Here is a 22,776-nt window from a genome sequence, read left to right as displayed (position 1 = left end):
ACTATGTCCGTAAATCAATTCTTATATCTAATATGGAACTCAAAATTCACCCCATAACTGCTAGCATTGTGAGCTTCATTTGAGCCGAATGCTATGGGTCAGTCTATGTCAGGGATATTCATTGCATGGCTCTCGAGCCACATGCGGCTCGCCAATCTTTAATTGGTGGCTCGCAAGCTTATAACAAAAATAGTAACACATCCAATATATTTTTTCAAATGTGCTAGATAAACATATAGTGAACACTGCAACACAAACATCTGCATTACACTAAGTATAAATTAAGGCTTCATTAATGGTGTTTCCTAAAGGGGGCGCCGTGACACCAGCAACCAGTGACGCTCGGGTCCATGTATAAACGACCCGAACCCGACCAACGTTTTCAACTAACCCACCCGACGCACCCTAACTCCGACCGCAAAAAATATTTGTAAATATTGTACCCGAGCCACTGACCCGCCTTTTAAAAAGTCGTCCATGCCCTTGATTTACATCATCTAAATAAAGTGACCAACATAAATAAAGTGAAATGAGTGTTAAATAAAGAGCTGCGCTAAACCTGCACATGTCTGATCTCTGAAAACATGAACCATCTCCAACGCGACACACAAAACAGACTCACTATCATCATCATCATCATCAACATTCATAAAGTTGAGTTTATTTATGCAGATTATTAATAGTAATAGTATTGATGAATTTTATTATAAAAAAACGTTGATGATTAATCAAATTTATATGAATGAATATGAGTTTATGTGTAGAAATGCACATTTGCAAAGGTAACTTGGTATGTTGCCATATGTTGGGTTTAAGTGGCTCTCCTCTTGATTTTGCTCTTATATGTGGCTCTTGTGGAAAAGCAGTTCTCCGGGTCAAATATTTAAAAAGCATTTTCATCAACTGGAAACCTGAATGCAACTGTGGTACGCTGTTAGCATCCTAGTTTGTGTTAGAGTTGACTCTTCTTTTAAAATGTGTATAAACTGAGGATTGAGTTTGGACCACAGCTAAAAATATAAAATAATTTGTTTTGTTTTTTTTATAATTTTAAAATGGTATAAACTGGATGCAGCCCCTATAACGAACTGTATTTTACTGAGTGTACTTATTATATTCACATCCCTTTAACGTGGCTGATACTCGCTCATTTGTACTTGCTTGTAATCTGTAGAATGGCTTTGAAATTGAGTCAGAAATCTTTCATGTTCTTATAATAATATGAAAGTAATTTTAATAGCTTCTGTGAACATTATAAACCAAGGCTAAAATGTTGAATGATATGTGCAATATACAGTGAATGAATGAACAAAAATGTGCAACGATATAAAAAGAAACTTAGTTCACTCAGCCTTTGCTTCAGTCGTTGTTCCGTTTCCAAGGAGACACTTTCCTCAGATGTTGAAAGATGGTTGTTTGGACACGTTTTTCATCGGTATGTGTTTATTTGTGTTTGCGTGTGTGTGTTGGTGTGTGTTTTTGTGTGTACAGAGGCAGACTTTGTGGGCTCAGTGTTGCTGAAGGAGAGTATTAACAGCTCCATTGGAGACGACGACAAAATCTACTTTTTTTTCACCGAGCGAAGCCAGGAGCAAGCGGTGTACCCCAGTCAAACCAAAGTGTCCAGAGTGGCCCGTGTGTGCAAGGTCAGAGGATACACACACACACACACACACACACAGATATTTGTACTTTTATTAAAGGTACGGTATATAAGCTTCACAGGTTAAAATCAATTATAACTTTTACACAGAACAGTTCCAGTGTTGACTTATTTAATTATAAAAACACTGGACAAGATGGACAAGTTGTTGTTTTGAAACCAATTGCTTCAGTTTCTCGTACGGGTTTCCAGTTCTTTAATCAGTGCTAGTGCAGCCTCTGTAGCTCAATGAGTGAATTCTGAGGGATGGCCTGTCCATATATTGAAAAAGAGTAAAAGTAATGCAGGTTTAGGCACTGGCAACCCAGGCTCAGTTGTGATAATAGTTCATTTTTTAGTAGTCTCCTTGGATGTAATTACTATTTCTGTAATGTTCCACAGTATCACAGTAAGGGCCTGTTGACACTAGAACGCTTGCGGGTAAAAATTACAAAATATCTTATCGGAAGTGCCTTTTGTTTAGGGCAGGGGTGTCAAACTGAAATTCACAGAGGCCAAAATTAAAAACTGTGACTAAGTCGTGGGCCAAACTAAATATTTATTGAAAAAATTCAACAACATCTGCATGTTTTCTCTTCTTTCGAGATATGTAATGTTAAACCTTTTCTTATTAAAATAAATGTTTAATAATAGTTTTACTTAACCATTGAATCCAGAATAAGCAGAATATAAAATAATAAGGAAATAAAATAAAATAAATAATGTCTCTGTAGTCTATCTGTAGACGGCGGGCAGCTCTAATACATATTTGATATGATCTCACGGGCCAAATATAATTATATCGCAGGCCAAATTTGGCCCCCAGGCCTGAGTCTGACATGTCTGGTATAGACGGTGACGACGTTTTAGGGGATTAAAAACTGTAAAATCTGAAACCACTCTCGAGAGTGAAAAAGTTGAATACGCTCTGCTGTTGTGTTTCCGTCTACACTGCCCAAGACGCAAAATTCTGGTCAGATCTGCTCATGTCGCGTACATGTTTACGTCACATACATCACCACCTACCGTCACCACCTAGCCACCTGGCGTGCATACACAATCGAATTCCACTTTTGCTTCACCGTATGCACACAGATCCCCAAAAACACTCGTCTAAACATGGAATAAAAAGTGAAGACACAACGCCACTTTTGCATCTTCTGTTCAGACTGTCATCATATAAACATAGAATAAATGTTTCCCACGTAAAAAACACAGTATTAAATCACTAATATTTAATTAATGTAAAAGTGGAAGGTTATCTCTGCAGCTAAATAAACACACTGCCCATTTTGTTTCCACCTAAGACCCAAAGCTGCTCAGATAGCTACATCTCTAATACAGTAGGTTGTTGGGCTTTTTTTTGCGTCTGTTGCTAGGCAGATTACATATCCGCCAGCCTCTCTCTCTTTTCACTCTCTCTCTCTCGTTATTACAATCTCTCCAATCTCTCACTCATCATCCACCTCTTTTTCCCATGGACCTCATTTCAGTCACAATCAGCATCTTAGGTCTCAACCACCTGGCGAAGGAATCTTTTTAAAAAATCTGCCCATTAGTATTTTCAGTGTCCTTTTTTCTAATGTACAAAGTAATGTAATGTTTTCCTTTATGTGTATTATTGGGTTGCCTGTTGCAGATTTTACTGTTATTACATTTCTGAGTGATTTGCAGATTTTGAATGTTTTATGCCAGATGTTTGTCCAGATATAGTAAAAATCTTTCAGACTAATTTAAGCATTTGTGTTTGCTTTTATAACTACTACAATAATTAGATGAAATAACAATGCATTGCTGACATCGTAGTTTTGCCGTCTCTGTCAAAGCAGCGTGTAACCAGGTCGTCTTTGTGACTCATATCACCATACTGCAAGTCAGATAAGGTTAATGCCACACTGTGGAAAAGCAATAAAACATCTCCATGGCGACAAATAGACAAGCAGCGGTTTGCAAATAGAGACTCAAACTACGGTGCGTCTAGATGATTGTAATTTCGTGTCAACCTTAAAAATAGCTTAAAGTGATAAATAAAATATAAATTAGAAAGAAATATTTCCAAAGTTTCGCTGGGTCACAAAATCATGAGGAGAATAATAAATATGATCTTTCAAACTGGGAGAGTTGCGTCATGAAGGATATCTGGATCACGGATGTTGAAATTCATGAAAGATTTGAACCTAAATTTAACCTTTGCAGAAAAAATATCATCACATATGCCATTGGTGAACGTCATCGTTTGATTTAGCCCGGTTTCTCTGCCCGTCCAAAATAAGCATCGGAAAATAAGGTCTGCAGTGATCAGAGCGCAGTGTAATAAGTCAATGTGAAGTAGGCCACACGGCTGTATGTATGCAGATGCAAGCTCCTCTCTCTCTCTTTCTCTCTCTGTTCTCTCCATCCGATCTTCTCTCTCCTTCTCTCTTTCTTTCTCTTTGTCTGTTTTCTTCATCCGTTCCTCTCCTATCTCTTTCTTTCTCTCTCTCTGTCTATTCTCCGTCCGTTTCTCTCTCTCCTTCTCTCTTTCTTTCTCTTTCTCTGTTTCTTCATCTGTTTCTCTCTTTTTCTCTCTCTGTCCTCTGTCCTTTCCTCTCTCTTCTTCTCTCTCTTTATTCTCTCCAATAGTTCCTCTCTCCTTCTGTTTCTTTCTCTCTCTTTTATCTCCATCTATTCCTTTCCTCTCTTTTTCCTTCTCTCTCTCTGTTCTCTGTCCATTCCTCTCTCTTCCTCTCTCTCTGTTCTCTTCATCCCTTCCCCTCTCTTCTTCTTCTTGTCTCTCTCTCTCTTTCTCTCTCTCTCTCTCTCTCCATCCATTCCTCTCTCCTTCTGTCTCTTTCTCTCTCTGTTCTCTCCATCTATTCCTCTCCACTCTCTTTCTCTTTCCCTCTCTGTTCTCTCCATCCGATCCCCTCTCTCCTTCTGTTTCTTTCTCTCTACCTATTCCTCTCCTCTCTCTCTCTTTCTCTCTCTTTTCTCTCCATCTATTCCTCTCCTCTCTCTTTCTTTCTCTCTCTTTCTCTCTCTCTCTGTTCTCCGTCTGTTCCTGTCTTCTCTCTCTCTTTCTCTCCCTCTCTATTCTCTCCATCCGATCCTCTCTGTCCTTCTGTTTTTTCTCTCATTTCTCTACATCTATTCCTCTCCTCTTTCTTTCTTTCTCACTCTTTCTCTCTCTCTGTTCTCCGTCCGTTCCTCTCTATTCTTCTCTCTCTGTTCTCTCCATTCGTTCCTCTCTCTCCTTCTGTTTCCTTCTCTCTCTTTTCTCTCCACCTATTCCTCTCCTCTCTTTTTCTTTCTCTCTCTCTCTCTCTCTCTTTCTCTCTCTGTTCTCCGTCCATTCCTCTCTTTTCTTCTTCTCTCTCTTTCTCTCTTTGTTCTCTCCATCTGATCCTCTCTCCTTTTGTTGTTTCTCTCTCTCTCTCTCTTTCTCTCTGTTTTCTTCATCCATTCCTCTCTCCTTTTCTCTCTCTTTTTTTGATTTCTTCTTTTGGCTCCTTCTCCCTTCTTTCCCTCTCGTTTTCTCTCTTTCTCCCACCCTTCATCTCTGCTCTCTCCTTTCTGCTCTGTTTCTTTCACTTCTCTCTGCCCCTGCTCTCCTCCTCTGTCTTCCTCTTTAGGTCTATTCGCTCTCCCTCTCTCCCCCCTTCCTTCCTTCCCTTCCTCTCTCCTACTCTCCCCCCTCTTTCTCTCCCTCTCGCTGTCTCTCCATCCTTACTTCTCTCATTACTCCCTCTCTCTCTCTGCTGGAGCTAACAGGAGATCTTCTGACAGTCTGAGTCCTGGCTCATGCCCCAAACCTCCCTGTAGATTTATGATCATTTCTGAGTTGCCTCGTCACCAGTTGTCCTTTTCCATTTCTTGCTTCTCCTTCGTCTCCTGACCCATTTAACGAAGAATGACAATGAAACCAGGATTTTTTTTTATAGCAATACCGAAATACATTTAGTTAAAGCAGCACTATGCAACTTAGACGTCTCCATGGAGATGTAACCCCATTAACTACAGTATTTCTTTAGTGTTTATAGTTTTTTATTGTTCAAAAATAGCGTCAAAATCATTGTTACTGTGTTATTGTTACCTGCAGTTTAGCCTGGAGGCGTCGCTGGCTTGTCTCCATGGAGATAGATTAGATTAATGCAATACAGTGGAAGCTTCCCGGCTAAGCAATATAACATCTCCATGGAAACAATCTGATGGCTGACCTTTCCACCAGAAAAGTTACATGGTGCACCTTTAAAGTACACATTTGGATGGACAGTGCAGTTTTTATAATATATACACTGTTGGGAGTAACGTGTTATAAAAGTAACAAATTACTGTAATGCATTGCTTTTTGCTGTAATCCAGTAATGTTCGGCATTACTTGGGAAAAAATTGTAATATTTTACTCTGTACAAATGTCACTAACGTGCGTTTTTTAACCTGGATTGAAGTAGTGGGTTTTTTGTTTTTCTTCATGCAAATTCACTAAAATCACCGCGATATCAGCAGCGGTGAAACGCCATCTTTGCAGTTCTGAGTGTTGGGATGGACTCGGAGGTGCACCCGTGTAGACCGTCGGGGAACTGCGGGAGAAAGGACCGGTGCAGTACTCCATGCCGCACAGGGCTAATTGCAGCTGACACCTCATTGCGGACACACTGCTCCACGGGCTCAGGATTCTCTCAGGAACGGTCCTAGATTAGTCTTGGTTTGGTCCTGGTTCAGTCCTGCTTCAGCTCTGGTTCAGTTCTGGTTTAGACCTGGTGTAGTCCTGGTTCATTTCTGGTGCAGTTCTGGTTTAGTCCTGGTTTAGTCCTTGATTAGACATGGTTTAGTCCTGGTTCAGTCCTGGTTTAGTCCTAGTTTAGCCCTAGTTCAGTCCTGGTTCAGTGCATATATGGTGCAAATGTTCAGCATCTTCACACAGTTATTTTGGTGAGAGTAACTTAAAGTGCTGCAATAGTTGTGTAATATTTTTCATTTTAAACACAGTAATATTGTAATGTAACAAATTATTTTGAAATGACACTAACAAGTCATAAATAACACATTACAGTTTTGAAGTAACTTGCCCAACAATGCTTATATAGTACTGTATATAAAACACTTACAAATATGTACATTTACAGTTAGTTTTACATTTTTAAAAAATTATGTAATATGTGTTTTATTAATTGTAGACTTATGTCATACAGAGTTTACAGAGATAAAGTGACCCAGCTGTAGCCTTTAGCTGGTCTCATCTCGGGTTAATTTCCCTGGAGGCAGATCTTCACAGTGTTATGCCCTTTCATTCTTTAAGTTAGAAACCATGACAGTCCATTGACCCAGCTGCCCTTTGCCTGGTCTTCTGTAACATCACAATTATTAGAACTGCCCACTTTTCTGTTTTATGTATTTTCTAGGGGTGTCACAATAACTGAAATACTGTGATATCGTATTGTCAAAAGTCTCACAATAATATCATGGACTGTCATAATATATCGAATCACAAGTTCCTTTGATTAAATACATGGTTTTACAGTTGCAACAGCTTATAAATATAGGGAACTACATATCCCATGATTCATTTCAGTGCAGACAACGTGAAAAAATATGTTTTTTACTTGAATTCTTGGGATTATGATGGAAATAATTCACACAAAAATCTTGTCAAGGTATTTTAAAAGCAAAAAAATAGTCCCATCTACAATTATATCAGCCTCTCAAAAATATCGCAATAAATATCGTATCGTGAGGTGTATATCATGATAATATCGTACCGAGAGATCTCGATATCGTTGCATAGTATTCTCCAATTGTCCACAAAACATCTCTCTTATGCAACAATTTTGAAATCCAGCATGGCCAATTACTGATCTTTGACAAAAACTGAACCTACATTACCCCTTATAGTTTTTTTTTTTTTAGATTATTTTAATTGATGTATGAAAATAGTGATTGATTTTAGATTTGTGTGTGTAGAAATTGTTTACAGATTGTGATGTGGTTGGTGCACTATGTAACTTTCTGTTAGAGGTCTATCACCTGCTTGTCTCCATAGAGATTTTATTACTTCAAGCTTTAAACTATAAACTTATCTTTCTCACATGTACTCAGTCACATATTATGATTTACTGGTCAGAGATACCATGAAAAACATACATTCCTGAGGTAAGCGGGGTTGCCTCTCCACAGATCTGGCTTGCAACTTGGTCTTGGTCTTGGAGATATATACGTTTAATGCCATACTGTGCAACATTCCAGGCAAAGCGATAATCATGTAGTGGCCCCTTCACCAAGATGATTTTGTAGTGCACCTTTAACCTTCTTGCAGCCCTCAGTACATTTTTGTACATCTCAACTTTTCTTTTTTGCATAACCTTGGCTATATTGCACCAAAATTGGCCAATTTGTGTATATTGTAATGTATTTTTTATTTGTGCGTTTTCTTTCACGATCACAATAAACGAACAGTCTATAATTAAAATACTCACACCCAGATTTACTCAGATTTTACATTCATACATTTTGGTCACATTGACTTCCTTTCAAAATAGCGTGTTTTTTTTTACTGGCTTAACTTTGCCAGTACATTTTTACTTTTTTATTTATTTTTCATTCTTTGATGTTGAAAACCTTTCAAAAAATTTAGTTTCAGTGTCTTTTTGAATTTTTAAAAAATATTTTTCTATTTACTGTGCATCTTCATTACAAGGTTATATCAATAGAAAGACATTTGTCCATATGAGTCCAGACTGAAGAACAGAGACGTACATATTTGAGGTTAAAATAACATGGGTGTGTTCTAGAGGAGCCCCCAGCCTCTGATAATCCCAACACAAACAAATTAAAATTACTTGAAAGATATAGAAAAAATCTATTTTTTCATTTTTTTTATGCACATAATTTGAGACTTTTGGTGTCAAAAATGTCATTTAAGGGGTTAAAATTTCTAAATATTATATAATATTTGGTATGTATGATTATCGCAGAAGTAAATAAAGACACTGATATAAAAAAGTACTGTACTGCATAAAAATATTGTAGTATTGTTTTCCAGTGTATATTTTTGTCACAAAGGAGCACAGGTGTGATTATTTTAAAAGGATGCAGGAGAGTTAAATGAACAAATTAATTCAAATTAATATCTACAAAATAGAAATGTGTATCAAGAAACCTAATTATTAAAAAAAGGATCAAAGGTAGATAGTGATATATAGTATAATATACTAAATAAAAACACTCAAACTAAGACTAAAACTGGACTGAACCAGAAATAAACCAAGACTAAACCAGGACTTTATTGGAACTAGCATATTATATTAAAAGCACCATTAGACCAAGTCCATGTACGCACACTACAGTTTGAGACACATTGATCTAATATCTCATATGTAGTTATTGCTATATCACTCCTATTCCAAATATGGAGCGCCTCTTATTGATGAAATCCTCCGCCCATGGCATTTTTGCTTCAGATCCTCATGTGCGTTATTGATTTAAGCTACTTTGTCTTTACTGTGGGCGGCTCACGCTCGGTAAAAGCCAACACACTGAAATGACGAATGGCAAATAATCTTAAAAGTCATAAATGAAGAATGATGGAGCTCTGTAATTTAGTCAAACAAAAACAAAAACACCTCAATCTTTTTTTCTAAATTGGAACTAAATTACAATTTTAAAGGTATCTGTTGTCATCAGGCTTTTTCACTGATAGAAACTGAAACTTTGACAGAAACTATTTTACACTTTGGTAATATTCAGTTCCGGTGACAGTAACATTTGAGCAGTATTGTGGTTTCTATGTGCAGTGTTTCAATGTTTGAATGAGTCTAACCCTTATCAGAAAACAGGCTTAATGGATACTCCTCTAGTTAGTTCTCCCAAACCTCATTTTCAAATGTATTATAATAATGTATAACTATTGTGTATATAGTTACCTATGTTTTATTTACAAATACTTACATTTTCAGTATATTTCTTTATTCATATGTTAGTTCTAGGGGTGTGCATTGCTTTGAGTCTAACCATACGATACATATCACAATTCAGTATATCACGATACATCCCAAGACTAAATCAATGGATGATATATTGTGATTTATCAATAATTACTTCTAATAATACAGTCATCTACACCTTCAAGAGAACACAATTGTATGAAATATAATGTTGTTTTTAAATCATTAAAACAGTGAAGGCAACTAATGAATTTTTGGGAAAAAGTTATAGATTTTTAAAAATCAATTTGGATGCATTTTGAATCGATTCAGTAATTGTGCAATGAAGTATCACGATATATCACTGAATCGATTTTTTTCTTACACCCCTAGTTATTCCTATTCAATTTAGATTGTTTTTACCAGTCTTCCAATTATACTTTTGTATTAAAATCATTTCCCTAGTGGATCATTCTGCACTATGAGATCAATAAAGTAATATCTGAGCTAGTTAGTTATCTTAAAGTAGTCATTGATTAACAGGGAAAGACAATCCGATACAATATTCGATGATAAATGTGACTATCTGTATAACCCACTGTACTGAACTTGTATTTCAATGAATCTGTATCTATTACTAAGCCATGTTAAATCTGTATATTTATGTATGTTCTAGTTTAAAGCTGGACTGTGTAACTTATCCGGAGCTGGGTCCTCCACTCTCTTATTGCTCTAGAGATGTCATTGATCTGCTTAGAATATTCTTTACGTTTATATGATGACGGTCTGAACAGAAGACGCAAAAGTGGCATAGCGTCTTCACGTTTTATTCCGCATTTAGACGAGCGTTTTCAGGAGGAAATCTGTGTGCATACGGTGACGCAAAAGTGTGTGGAATTCAGTTGGTTATGCATGCCAGGAGGTTAGGTGGTGATGTATGTGACATAAACATGTACACGTCGTGAGCAGATCTGACCAGAGTTTTGCGTCTTGGGCAGTGTAGACGGAAACACTACGGTGGAGCGTATTCAACTTTTCCACTTTAGAGGGTGGTTTCAGATTATTGTGTTTTTAAGACCCAAAAACACCGTCACCGTCTAAACGAAAGGCAATTCCAATAAAATATTTTGTTTTTTTTACCTGCAAGCGTTCTCCTGTAAATAGACCCACAATATGACATTAAACTCACTCATCTCCATGGAGAGCAGCAATGACACCACCAGGCCAAATTACAGGTCAGGTCTGTGGAGATAAATGCAGTGTGTGGAACAAAGCAATAACATCTCCATGGAGAAAAGCAGGTGGCATAAACTCCACTAGAAAAATTACATTACAAAAAAACTATTCTTGATCTTAATCTTAACGTAACACACTGATATTTGTATCTGCTGAGTGTATAATGGTGTGATGTTGTTGCAGAATGACTGGGGAGGACAGAGGACTCTACAGAGGAAGTGGACGACGTTCCTGAAGGCCCGGATGGTTTGTTCTGTCCCCGAGTACGAGCTCCATCTCAACGTTCTGCGCAGTGTGTTTGTGCTTCAGGAACATGACCATCACAGCACTGTTTTCTACGGCATCTTTGGCCTCGAATGGTGAGGAAAGATTCTCAGTATTTGTAATTTAAAGGTGCATTGTGTAGCTTTTCTCGTGGAAGTTCCGTTAAATACTTCTCCTCGGGAGATGTTATTGCTCCGTTTCACAGTATGGTATTAAATCTTTCTATCTTCATGGAGTCCAAACTAGACCAAGTTTGGTAACTAAAAAGTAATTGTTTGAATAATCGTGATTTCAATATTGACCAAAATAATCATGATAATGATTTTTTCCATAATCGAGCAGCCCTACTCTGAACTAAACATTTCATCCAAACTCACTGTGACATTTTAAAGATATGGAGGCGGCTGAACTTCAATGTATAAATAGTTCTATACAGATTATAATCAAAATGAGTTTTCAGTTTTAATACAAAATTTATATTTAAAAAGAAAATTTAGATAAGACTCAGGTAAATGTTACAAAAAGAAAAGTATGTTATTTTTGTGACTGAAATCTGTATTGTGTATGTAGTTTTTTATAGCAGTTGCCTAGATACAAGCACCACATGTGTATAATCACAAATAAAACATTTAATTGAACTTACATAAACCACACAAAATGCCTTTTAAAAAATAAAGCAAAATGCAATTAGAATGTCTTAATAATTAGGCCCGAGCGCCAGAGGCTGGCGAAGGGCCTATTAGTATCGCAAAGCGATGCTCCAAGTGGCCGAAAAACAGAATGGTGCGACGTGACTTGCCCGTAGTGACCAGGGACCCTTGCCATCACGTAGCAATGCGCCAGAGGTTTCCGAAATTGTATAGTTTGTCGGCCCAAAAAAAGTGGAACATTGTTCTCGTATCGGTTGGTTATTCTCCTAACAAAATCACCCATTTTTCACCCACTGAACAATGACGAAAAGTCCTGAAATTTTGCCATCTGGTAAAACTCGCGCTTCCCTACGTTTTGGCTATTTCCATTTTCCAAAAATAAATAAAATGGCTCGTCAGCGCCACCAAACGACTCAAAAATGCATTAGGGAATACGAATGACACAAAAAAAAACTTGCACGTACAATCATGAAATTTGACACAGAAGTCGATCATGTCAAGACAAGGAAAAAATATTATTACGCCAACACCGTGTGCTCCACTAGGGGGCAGCAATATTGGCTTAAATTTTGCTAAGCTTTTACGAACTCCTCCGAGGGCGTTCACCCGAACGAGCTCAAATTTGGTCCACATCATCTCAAGACGTAGAACAATAAAAGTTATCCAAATTGTTCACACACGTCTTACGATCTCTGAGCAGTGAAGCAACAAAAAATGCACACAATTTTGGACATTTACAAATTGCTCCCATTTGCTCAAACGAACTCCGATTTCAATGAAATTTGAAACATTTGTTAAACTCTCTGCCCTGAAGCTACTTCATGTGAAAATTATGAATTTGGTGCATTAGCGCCCCCTATAGATTGAAAAAAAAATTTAATATGTGAGAAAAATTCATTTGTTCCCAAATAGTTGCTCAAAAATTTCTGAAATTTTGCACAAAATTCCCTTTTGGCATCCTGATCCAAAAGTCAATGACACCCATGTCATATTTTTTATGGCGTTGCCATAGCGATGGCATAAACTCTCCATTGGTAAAATCTACAAATTCTGGCACAAAACTATGGCCGATTTCACTCAAATTTGAATCGTTGATTGACACTCCGACCCTGAACAGATTTATATAAGAAAATCTCAGATGGGCGCAATAGCGCCCCTAGGGAAATTGCATGGTAGTGCAAACATTTACTTTGTTGTAGACATATAAAATTTGGTACACAGATTCATGACATGGTCTTGATCAAAAAAGTCAATGACGACCCCATGCCATTTCCCATCGTGTTGCCATGGCGACAGGCCAAACATCTGCCCTTGCCAATAGGCCCGACAAAAACTTTGGCGTAGCCAAACCAAATTTGGTACACAGATGCATCATGGGAATAGGAACAAAAAAGTATATTACGCGGTTGCTAGGCAACCAACAGGAAGTCGGCCATATTGGATTGATCGGGCGACCTGCGACGAAGGCACAAATTCCTGTCCTCGTACTTGAACGAACTCGTCCTTGGGCGTTTGACCCAGACACCAGAATCATTCTGTATCATCTAGACAAGTGGGACATTAAAAGTTTGTTAAAAGCTTTTTAAAAGGTCAAACGGTGTTTGGACCATCAAACTTCAACGCCTGATAATTTGCACAAACTTTGACCAATTTCACTCAAATTTTAATCGTGGGTTCACACCCCAACCCTGAACAGATTGATGTAAGAAAATACAAAAATGGGTGCAATAGCGCCCCCTAGAAAATTTGTATGTAAAAATAAGGTTTTATTTGTCACAGATATACAAAATTTGGTATCCACATTTGTGACATGGTCTCGATTAAAAAACTCAATGATGCTCACACCCAATTTACATTGTGTTGCCATGGCAACAAGCCAAAATTGTCTCCTTGCCAATGGGACGTCCTGACACAAATTTAGTATCCAGATGCATCATGGCAATAAGAACAAAAATGTATATTGTGACCACGCCCCTTTACAAACCGGAAGTCCGCCATCTTGGATATTTTTTTTTTTTGCCAAATTTTGAAAATTGCAGAAAATTAAATTAAGATTTTTAGGGCTAGGGTTGGGGCTATGGTTAGGATTACGATTAGGGTAAGGTTTAAGTTTAAGCTTATTAGGGTCCGTGTGAGGTGCGGCATTTGCGGGCTGCAGCGTTTGCGGGGCGCGGCGCAAGCACGAGCGAGGGCCGATCATTGCCGCTTGCGGCTATATTTTTCTATTATGATTACATTGGTCTCACACAACCAATATTTAAAACGTATTACTATTTATAACTTGGTTGATTTAAATGTAATTTAAAAATGTCTGGACCTTTAAATTTTTAGGTTTTTCTCTTATGTGCAATGATACAGACACTGATGTGCTTCTGTGCTCACTTTAATTTAAGCCTCAGTTATAAATAGGAAAAAATAAATAGAAAATGTGATCTCTCTGACAGCGGACAGTGGGTTTTATTTATTTGTGTTTATGCTGATGCTCAGAGTCACGCTGCATAAAACTGTCCCAAAGGCTCTTTAGCGCAGATTTAAAGGATATAGAACTGAGACGGGTCACCAAAAATATCTATTTCCATCCCACTGCGCCTTTTTTCAATTTCACACTTCCTCCCCAAGATTTTTAATCCCAAGATTCATTTTTTGGTCCCATAATCTGCAGCAAAAGCATCTCCTCTGTCTCGGGCCTTTTCAGTTTACTGTGTGGGAAAACAAAGGTGGAGGAGGGAAGGCATTTCTGTACATATGCAAAAGTTTTGATAGTAGTTTTTTCAAGTTAATTAATGCGTTATGTATTAACTAGGGATGTAACAATAACTGAAATATCGTGATATCGTATTGTCAAAGTTCTTGCAATAATATCGTGGACCATCACAATATATTGAATTATAAGTCTCTTTGTTTAAATTAAGAGTTATGGTGCAGAAATAGCTAAAGAAAGACTACATAGAGAACTACGTAGACCATGATCCTTTGCTCCATTTCAGTGCAGACTACAAGACGAAATAACAGTTCTAAGCACTATTAAGTCTTAGTTCTTTGGATTAAGTCTTGTCAAGACATTTTAAGAGGAAAAAGTAGCGTATTCACAGTTTTACTTGTTTAGCCTTTACAAAATATCGCAATAAATATTGTGCCGAGAGATTTAGATATTGTTAAATCCCTAATCCTGAGCCTCCCCTCCATATCGTGAGCTTTCCCACAATATCAAAATAAATATTGTACCCTGAGATTCATACCGGGACAATATCGTATCGTGACACTTGGATATTGTTACATCCCTAGTATTAACTTTAACTTATTTAATTAGTAATGTTTTCTGCGTTCCTGTCATTGCCATATAGATAATTGCTCTTATTTATAAGGCTCATATTACTCTATTGTCTGATCTATTTTATGAAGTTGTCCTCATCAAAAACTTCTTCTCTCAAACTGAAAACACTCTGTTCCACTTTGTGATGTCATGTTGTAATACAGGAAGTGCTCCGGTGTGTTTTTAAACTCCCTACACACCTTCACTAGAATCATTTGGCGGATTTCAGCTCTGGAATTTCTGATCTCTACTAAACGAAAGGTAAAAGGTTGAAAACTACCACTATATGACATCACAAGTTGGCATTTTGAGCTTTGGGGATGTGAACAAACTAATAATAAAGGGCTACTCGACAATGTGTAAATGAAACAAAACACAACTCTGGGTTTTTAAGGACCTTTAAGTTACCGGTAACATTTGAAAAGCCCACTAAATGGTACAGATATCTGCTCTTTTTAAAGTGAAAAGTACCTCATTATAAAGTACATTGACTGAAACTGTCCTTGAGCGGAGTGTGTTTTTCTCTTTGATACAGTGCACACCTGTGAGAGCAGTAATCACAGCTGTATGAGTAAAGGGCCTATGGGGTCTATGGCTCACTGCTATTGAATTGTGGTTTCACCTGGGTCTAATTTTCCCACTTGAACAGTTCTGAAAGCTCAAACACACAAAGCCAAAGTATCTGACAGTGAGAAATCCTTTATGACTAATATCACCTGTAGGGCTTGAGATTAAGATGCACTTTGGTCCAATCCTAACGGGGTTCAGTGACAGCTCCCTTCTTTCAAAAGAGCGCCAAAAGCCACAATAGGGGTAAGTGTATTTCTGACTCACAAGAATGGGGTAAATATTTCAAAGGGGTAGTAATAGAAGAAGCTATCGTCATTCACTTTCTGTCTAGTAATACGACAACTACTATGTTTGCTTAATATTTATAGCCTACTCTTAAAAGTCCTATGTTACGCAAAATTGACTCTGTTAAGATTTTAGCCACTTTATAATGTTTTTACCTCCTCAGAAACATACCTGGAGTTGTGTTTTGCTTCGTTCACATGTTAAGTAACAGTTTATTATTAGTCTGTGTATGTTTTCAGAGCTCAAAATGTTCTGTTCCACCTCGTGATGTCATGAAGTGGTAGTTTTCAAGCTACTTTCGTTCAGTAGAGATAGGCAATTCTAGGGCTGAAATTATCCAAATGATTCTAGTGAAGGTGTATGAAGTTTTAAACACCCCATGACATCACAAGGTGTTTTCCGTTTGGGAGAACAATTCTCTAATAAATATGCAGGGTTTGTGTGTTAAAGATGTGTGAATGAAACTAAACACAACTCTGGGTAAGAGGAAACAACACTGTAATAACATAGACAAGAAAATAGTGTAATATGGACATTTTTGTATATGTCTTAGAGTTTATATAATCTAGATCTTTGTTTCCCAAAGACTGGGTCGTGACCCTCAGGTGGGTCATAAGAGATACGCCTGATCTGCTGCTGCTCTCTCCTCCTGCACCCCGGACTGAAACATGGTACAAAAACACAGACAGGCCCACCTATCTCATTAAAAATGTTGAAATGTTAAGACATGTTTTGTATCATTTCAAATCTTTTTGTAATGATTTTATTGACTATTTTGTTCTAATATTGCTGGTTCAGTTGAATGTTAAAAAGAAAAAGAAATGGGCTACATTTAATGTCCAAATAGGCGACTTCTGGATCCTTTTATTGCTGCTTCAATTATTGTTTTTCATTGTTTAAAACTTGAGTAATACTAATTGTTCAGAGAGACACAATCACTCAGTCAACAATAAAATATCCTCATTAATGTTCAATAATGGTAAAATCCACCTTTATTTTGTGATTTATGAATAATGTCTATTGACTTGGGTCACGAAGGTTTGAGACTTTTAAAATATGGGTCCACAGAAAAAGAGTTTTGGAAACCCTGATCTAGATAATGATTAACATTATCAAAATACAATTACAATTATTTTTATAGTGGACTAGTCACGGTTAGTTGATTAATCTTTCAGCCTCAACACAGAAGCCACAGAAGGAAGAATCTTTTATGAAGTAAAAGTTCTTCTCCTCAGGCTGTTCAACAAATCACAAATCTGAATCATGTCGACAGTTATTACTCCAATCAATTACAAAAATGGCGCAATAAAAACTATTCATTAAATTGTAATTGTAATATAGCTCAAATTTGCACCATAAAAATCACTTGTCTAATCGACAGTGGCTTTAAAAACATGAAACACAAAATATGAAATGATAGTAAGTGCTTTTCCACTGTAGGTTAAAGGTCATATATTATGTAAAATTGACTCTTGTGAGCTTTAAGCCATGTTACATTGTTACCTCCTCAAAAACAGCAACGAAGAGTAGTGTTTGGTTTCATTCACATATCTGTCTACATCTACAAATCTCAAAATGCTCTGTTCCACCTTATGATGTCATGAAACTGTAGAAGTTATCAGCTACCTTTTCCCGTTAGTTACGTAGAGATTGGTAATTCCAGGGCTCAAATTATCCAAATGACTCTAGTGAAGGTGTATGGAGTTTAAAAACATAGTGGAGCTCTTTGTGTATTATGACGTGACATAATACACAAAGAGACCTGGTTTAGTACTGGATTAGTCCTGGTTCAGCCTAAATATGCAGGATTTGTGCGTTAAGTGTGTAAAAGAAACAAAACACAACTCTAGGCAGGGTTCTGCACCGGGTCGGGTACTCGCGGGTACCTGACCAAATGGTTGCTGAAACGGGCGGGTTTTAATAATCTGGAATTTTTTCAGGTGGGTATGCGGGCAGGTAGTATTTACACGGGTGGGTCAGGACTAACTCAGAACTAAACCAGGACTAATCTTGAACTTAAGAGAGAGAGAGAACCCCGAGCCCGTGGAGCAGTGTGTTTGCAAAGCGCGATTGTGCAACAGCTGTGTTTACCTCCGGGCAGCACAGAACCCTGCGCCGGTCCTTTCGCCTGTGGTCACGCGACGGTCTACGCGGGCACACCTTCAAGCCCGTCCTGACAGTGAATCTTGGTTCAATTCTGGTTTAGTCCTGGTTTAGTCCTAATTCAGTCCTGATTTAGTCCTCCTGGTTCAGTCCTGGAATCAGTCCTAGGGTTAGTCCTGGGTTAGTCCTGTTTAGTTCTGGTTCAGTCCATGGCGTGTGCGGCACAAACGTCTAGCATCTCTGTCAGTGTTTCTTCTGCTCAGTAAATAATGCCTGTGAAGTGATGACAGTCGAGTCGTGTCTGTGAATTCATATTTGTACTGAAGAAAGCATAACAGTTTCATTTCATTTCGTGATTGTAGTTGTTGAAGTCGTAACTTTTCAGTTCATATTCTGATGCATGCTTCAGTACAAATGCTTTTAATTTGTGTGTGATTTATCACGGGCACCGGGGGTGACAGGTGGAATGTTAACGGGTCCGGGCGGGTGAGGATTTAACTTTGATATAATCACAGGTTAACGGGCGGGTTCAGGTCTCCAAAAATGGACCCATGCAGGACTCAGGTTTGTTTCTGATGAGGAAACAACATTATAACATTGATCAGAAAACAGCGTAATATGGGCCCTTTAACTTTTGATAGTACATAAACCATAGATTCCAGAAACTACAGTACAATTTTTCCATTATTTTTCCATTACCTTTCCTAGTCAAAATACTATTACAACATCGCTAAACTAATGATAGATTTGTAGACTGCAAATGAGGTTCAAAACATAATTATAGTGACGTCTGTCTTGCTCACAAAAAGTATTATTTCAACACTATTATTAGGACAGCTTTCTTTTATCTGCACTTACGTCACCACTTGTACAACTGAATCAACTGAATGACAAAAATGTGGGTCAATTACTTTGTTGATATTTCGCCTGTAGAGTGCGCTATTGAAAAACGTCCCCCAGGAGCAGCTGGAGATAAAGGCAGAACATTACTCACCTGTCATTGATTTCACTGGTATTTTTTTCAGTCAGATTGATTGGAGGAAGTGTCAAAATGGCTTCACAAGTTTTTAGTGAAGAATGACAAAAGAGCTGGTGGTATGTGCCTCCTGTCAACAGTAACGTCATGTACTCTGACAGGTGTTGGAAATGAGATCCCTGAATGAAGCTGTCTCTCCTGATAATAACCGACTCTGACTTTATTCAGTGTTTAGTCATAAATTTGTCATCTTCTTATTTTTAATGTATGTAAAGATAGCCCCTGAGGATTATCCATCTCTTTTGATGTTTAGTTACTGGGTCAGCCACCTGCTTGTCTCCATGGAAATGTTTTTGCATTGCCAGGAATGTTCCATAGTATAGCACTGTACTTACTCGAACTAGGAAGTACGAGCACATAAGTCCTGTGCTCAGGTCTCTGCATGGCTTCCTGTGCCTCAGAGAACAGACTTTAAAGCAGCTCTGCTTGTGTACAAGTCTCTCCATGGCCGAGCACCAAGTACATCTGTGACATGTTAGTGTCATATGAACCATCTCGCACTCTGAGGACCTCAGGGACCGGCCTCCTGCTGGTGCCCAGAGTCAGAACTAAACAAGGGGAGTCAGCGTTTCAGGTTCATGCAGCTAAACCTGGAACAGTCTTCCTGAACATGTGAGACAGACTCTTCTGTGACGCTGTTTAAAATCCAGACTCAAAACATTTCTGTTTAACTGTGCATATAACTGAAAGGTTTTCATTCCGCACTCTTCTCTCCAATTTATGTCTCTCTTTTTAATTTTAATCTTCATGATTATTTATGTTTTGATTTGTTTTTATTATGATTTTAATGTATTTCTTATTCTGTAAAGCACTTTGAATTACTTTGTGTACAAATTGTGCTATACAAATAAACTTGCCTTGCCTTGCCTTGCCTTGTACTTGTCTTATCATTCATTTATTCAAATGCACATTTTAGTGCTCAAAAAATACCTGGGAAAACATTTACCTGACCAGCCAGACCCACACACTTTGACAAAACTTTACAGACACAAGTAGATCCAGAGTCATATCCTGTCTCCCTGATTTCAGAGGGTGTGATTGACAAGCAGATTAACCAATCAGAGAGGCGCGTGCTTCATTCAAAAACACATTTTTACAGAATCAACCATCAAAGCACCAAATTATTAGCCAGGCTGGTGCCACCTAGTGCCTCCGCTCAATTTTATTTCTCTCCAGCAACTTGGTCAGGAATCAAAATACACTAGAGGGTTTGCAAAAAACCCGGAAGTGCGAGTTCGGGCACCAGCCAATCAGTGAAGTGCCAAATATTCTGTGTTGCAACCATTCCCAAGATCGAGGATTTAAAGCCGGAACAAAGAGAATGTTTGGTGAATTTTATCAAGGGGAAAGACCTTATTGCCCTTCTTCCTATGGGATTTGGAAAAAGCTTAATATACCAGTTAGACATACATCACGACCAAATAGCAGCGATTGGTTAAATAAAAAAAAAAAAACCCGCCTACTGTCAAGCGAACGAGTCCTAAAGCTGCAAGGTCAGACGGTTTCCACAAAGTGAAACTGGCTGATGAATCAGGCTAAGAACCACACACTTTAACAAAACTTTGCAAAGACGAGTGGATATGGAGTCATATCCTGTCTCCCTAATTTCAGAGGGTGTGACTGACAGGCGGATTAACCAATCAGAGAGGGGCCTGCATTGTGCAAAAACACATTTTTACAGAATCAACACTCAAAGCACCAAACTATTATTTATCTCAGGTAAAAGAAGTTATATATTTTGTTTTGAATGTTAGGAGAATTTTGGAGAATTTTGTCTTCTGCATTTGAGAGATGTGTTACAAATTAGCAGCTGTGGTGGTTGGATAGTTGGATTTTCACCTTCTATATTGTCTGGTTCCAGTCCCTTCTGGATTCGAATAGACTGGCTGGTCAGGCAATGAAAACATACATTCTTACTGTATTGAGTGGGCTCGCCTCTCCACTGATCTGACATGTAACTTTTGATCGGTGACAGGCAGGTGGCAGACCCTTAACCAGAAAAGTTATATAGTGTATCAGCTTAAAGAATAATAAATAAAGGTTTGTATGCACTGGCTGGAGCTGGAATCAAACTGTAAACACTCTAAGCACTAATGCTAAAATGGTTGTAAACACTGAGATCAGTAGTGAATCTAAAATGTAATTAAAGGGAATATATAGACCCTAATATATTTTGGGAACTTTAACGAGAAAGAAGCTAATAAAAAATAAAGATTAACTATGAAATTATGAAGAAGTATGGTTGTTTCTCACACTTATGGTGGTGCAAAGTTATTTAAATTATATGTATCATTACAGAAGTGTAGCTTGGATCTATTTTGACTTTTGCATCTTTGTGTTTGTGTGTTTCAGGAAGAACATTAAAGCGTCTGCTGTGTGTCAGTTCGCCTTCTCAGATGTACAGAGGGTGTTTGAGGGGCCCTACATGGAGGTGCAGGACTCAAAATGGAGGGAATACACGGGAAAGGTCCCAGAGCCCCGACCTGGATCTGTGAGTCAAATGTCTACTACAGTATATCATTTAGTTATTTTGGGAAGGAAAATAGAGCTGGGAATCACAGTGTCCCTCATGATTCGATACGATACATGATACAATATTTAGGGGTGTCAAATTATCGCGTTAATTGCGATTAATTAATTACAGTCATATTTAGCGTGTTATGTTTTTTAATCGCGTTAATCTCATTTTTAATCTCTAACTTTACTATTTCTGTATGCGAGTTGCTTTATTATAAAACCTGTTTTTATGTGTTGTTGGGACAACAACACACACACACACACACAAAAAAAAAACATTTATACATTTTTTTTTTATTTCGGTAATTCCACTCATTGCCGGAAACCCACACAGAACGCGCGCAGTAAGAGCGACGTAAACGTCATGTTAACGTTGGCGGTGTCAGGCACAATGGACGAGGTCGTAGAGCCAGTAGAACAGAGGCAGCAGTGCACAGGTAAAAACACATTCGTGTCTTGGAAATTCTTCTCCCGACGTGAGGTATAAAAGAAAATAACAAATATAAAATCGCCTACAACTTAAATGTCACTGGTGAAAACAACCTGCATAGACATAGACATAGATGTCTGCACTACTGTCCTATAGTGACCTGCCACATGAGGGGACACGCACACAAACACACACAAACACACACAAACAAACACAAACACACACCTTCATCGTCGTCATCAACCTATGAACGCGCGGACCACGTTTCCTTCCATAGTTACTGCGCGGACACCGACGTGCTCCCGTAAGCTGCGTGTGGATCGTGTTTTCTCGCTACGCTGCGTAAACCGCGCTTCCCCCTGTGCGCCTCTAAACCAGAACTAACACCAAGACTAAAACCAGGGACTAGTCCAGTCCAGGACTAAACCAGGTCTAAACCAGGTCTAAAACCAGGACTAAACCAGAACTAAAACCAGAACTAAACCAGGTCTAAACCAGGTCTAAACCAGAACTAAACCAGAACTAACACCAGGACTAAAACCAGGATTAATTCATTCCAGGACTAAACTAGGACTAAAGTAGGACTAAAGTAGGTCTAAACCAGGACTAAAACCAGTAATTTCATATATAAAGCATTTCTCTATCAATAATATTTTTAATATGGTTAAGGAAAGACTGGACTTTTTATTGTCTTTAAGTAGACAAAAGTTATTATGTTCAGATTTCCTCGTCTTTGCTACTTTACAGCAAACAGTTTCTTATTCATGGAGACTTGGGCTCAACAGACAATTTGGAGAGATTTGTTAAACAATAAATGACTTTATAAAGTAAC

At 38.0% G+C, this 22,776-nt stretch overlaps 1 protein-coding gene across 3 annotated transcripts in view; it reads left to right on the top strand.

The window, feature by feature from the left end:
* sema4gb (sema domain, immunoglobulin domain (Ig), transmembrane domain (TM) and short cytoplasmic domain, (semaphorin) 4Gb) overlaps window positions 1–22,776 on the top strand; it is a 118,113-nt gene that overhangs the window by 76,827 nt on the left and 18,510 nt on the right. For all 3 annotated transcript variants that reach the window (XM_055150276.1, XM_020918213.2, XM_055150275.1), the window contains 3 exons: window positions 1,492–1,646; window positions 10,960–11,135; window positions 21,350–21,488. In XM_055150276.1, coding sequence (XP_055006251.1) covers window positions 1,492–1,646; window positions 10,960–11,135; window positions 21,350–21,488 — 470 coding nt within the window. The remainder of the gene's footprint in view (window positions 1–1,491; window positions 1,647–10,959; window positions 11,136–21,349; window positions 21,489–22,776) is intronic.

Source organism: Boleophthalmus pectinirostris, unplaced genomic scaffold (assembly GCF_026225935.1).
Source record: "Boleophthalmus pectinirostris isolate CB_2022bp ecotype Guang Dong unplaced genomic scaffold, ASM2622593v1 HiC_scaffold_14, whole genome shotgun sequence".
Lineage (NCBI taxonomy): Eukaryota > Metazoa > Chordata > Actinopteri > Gobiiformes > Gobiidae > Boleophthalmus > Boleophthalmus pectinirostris.
This window is presented reverse-complemented; position numbering and strand designations above follow the sequence as displayed.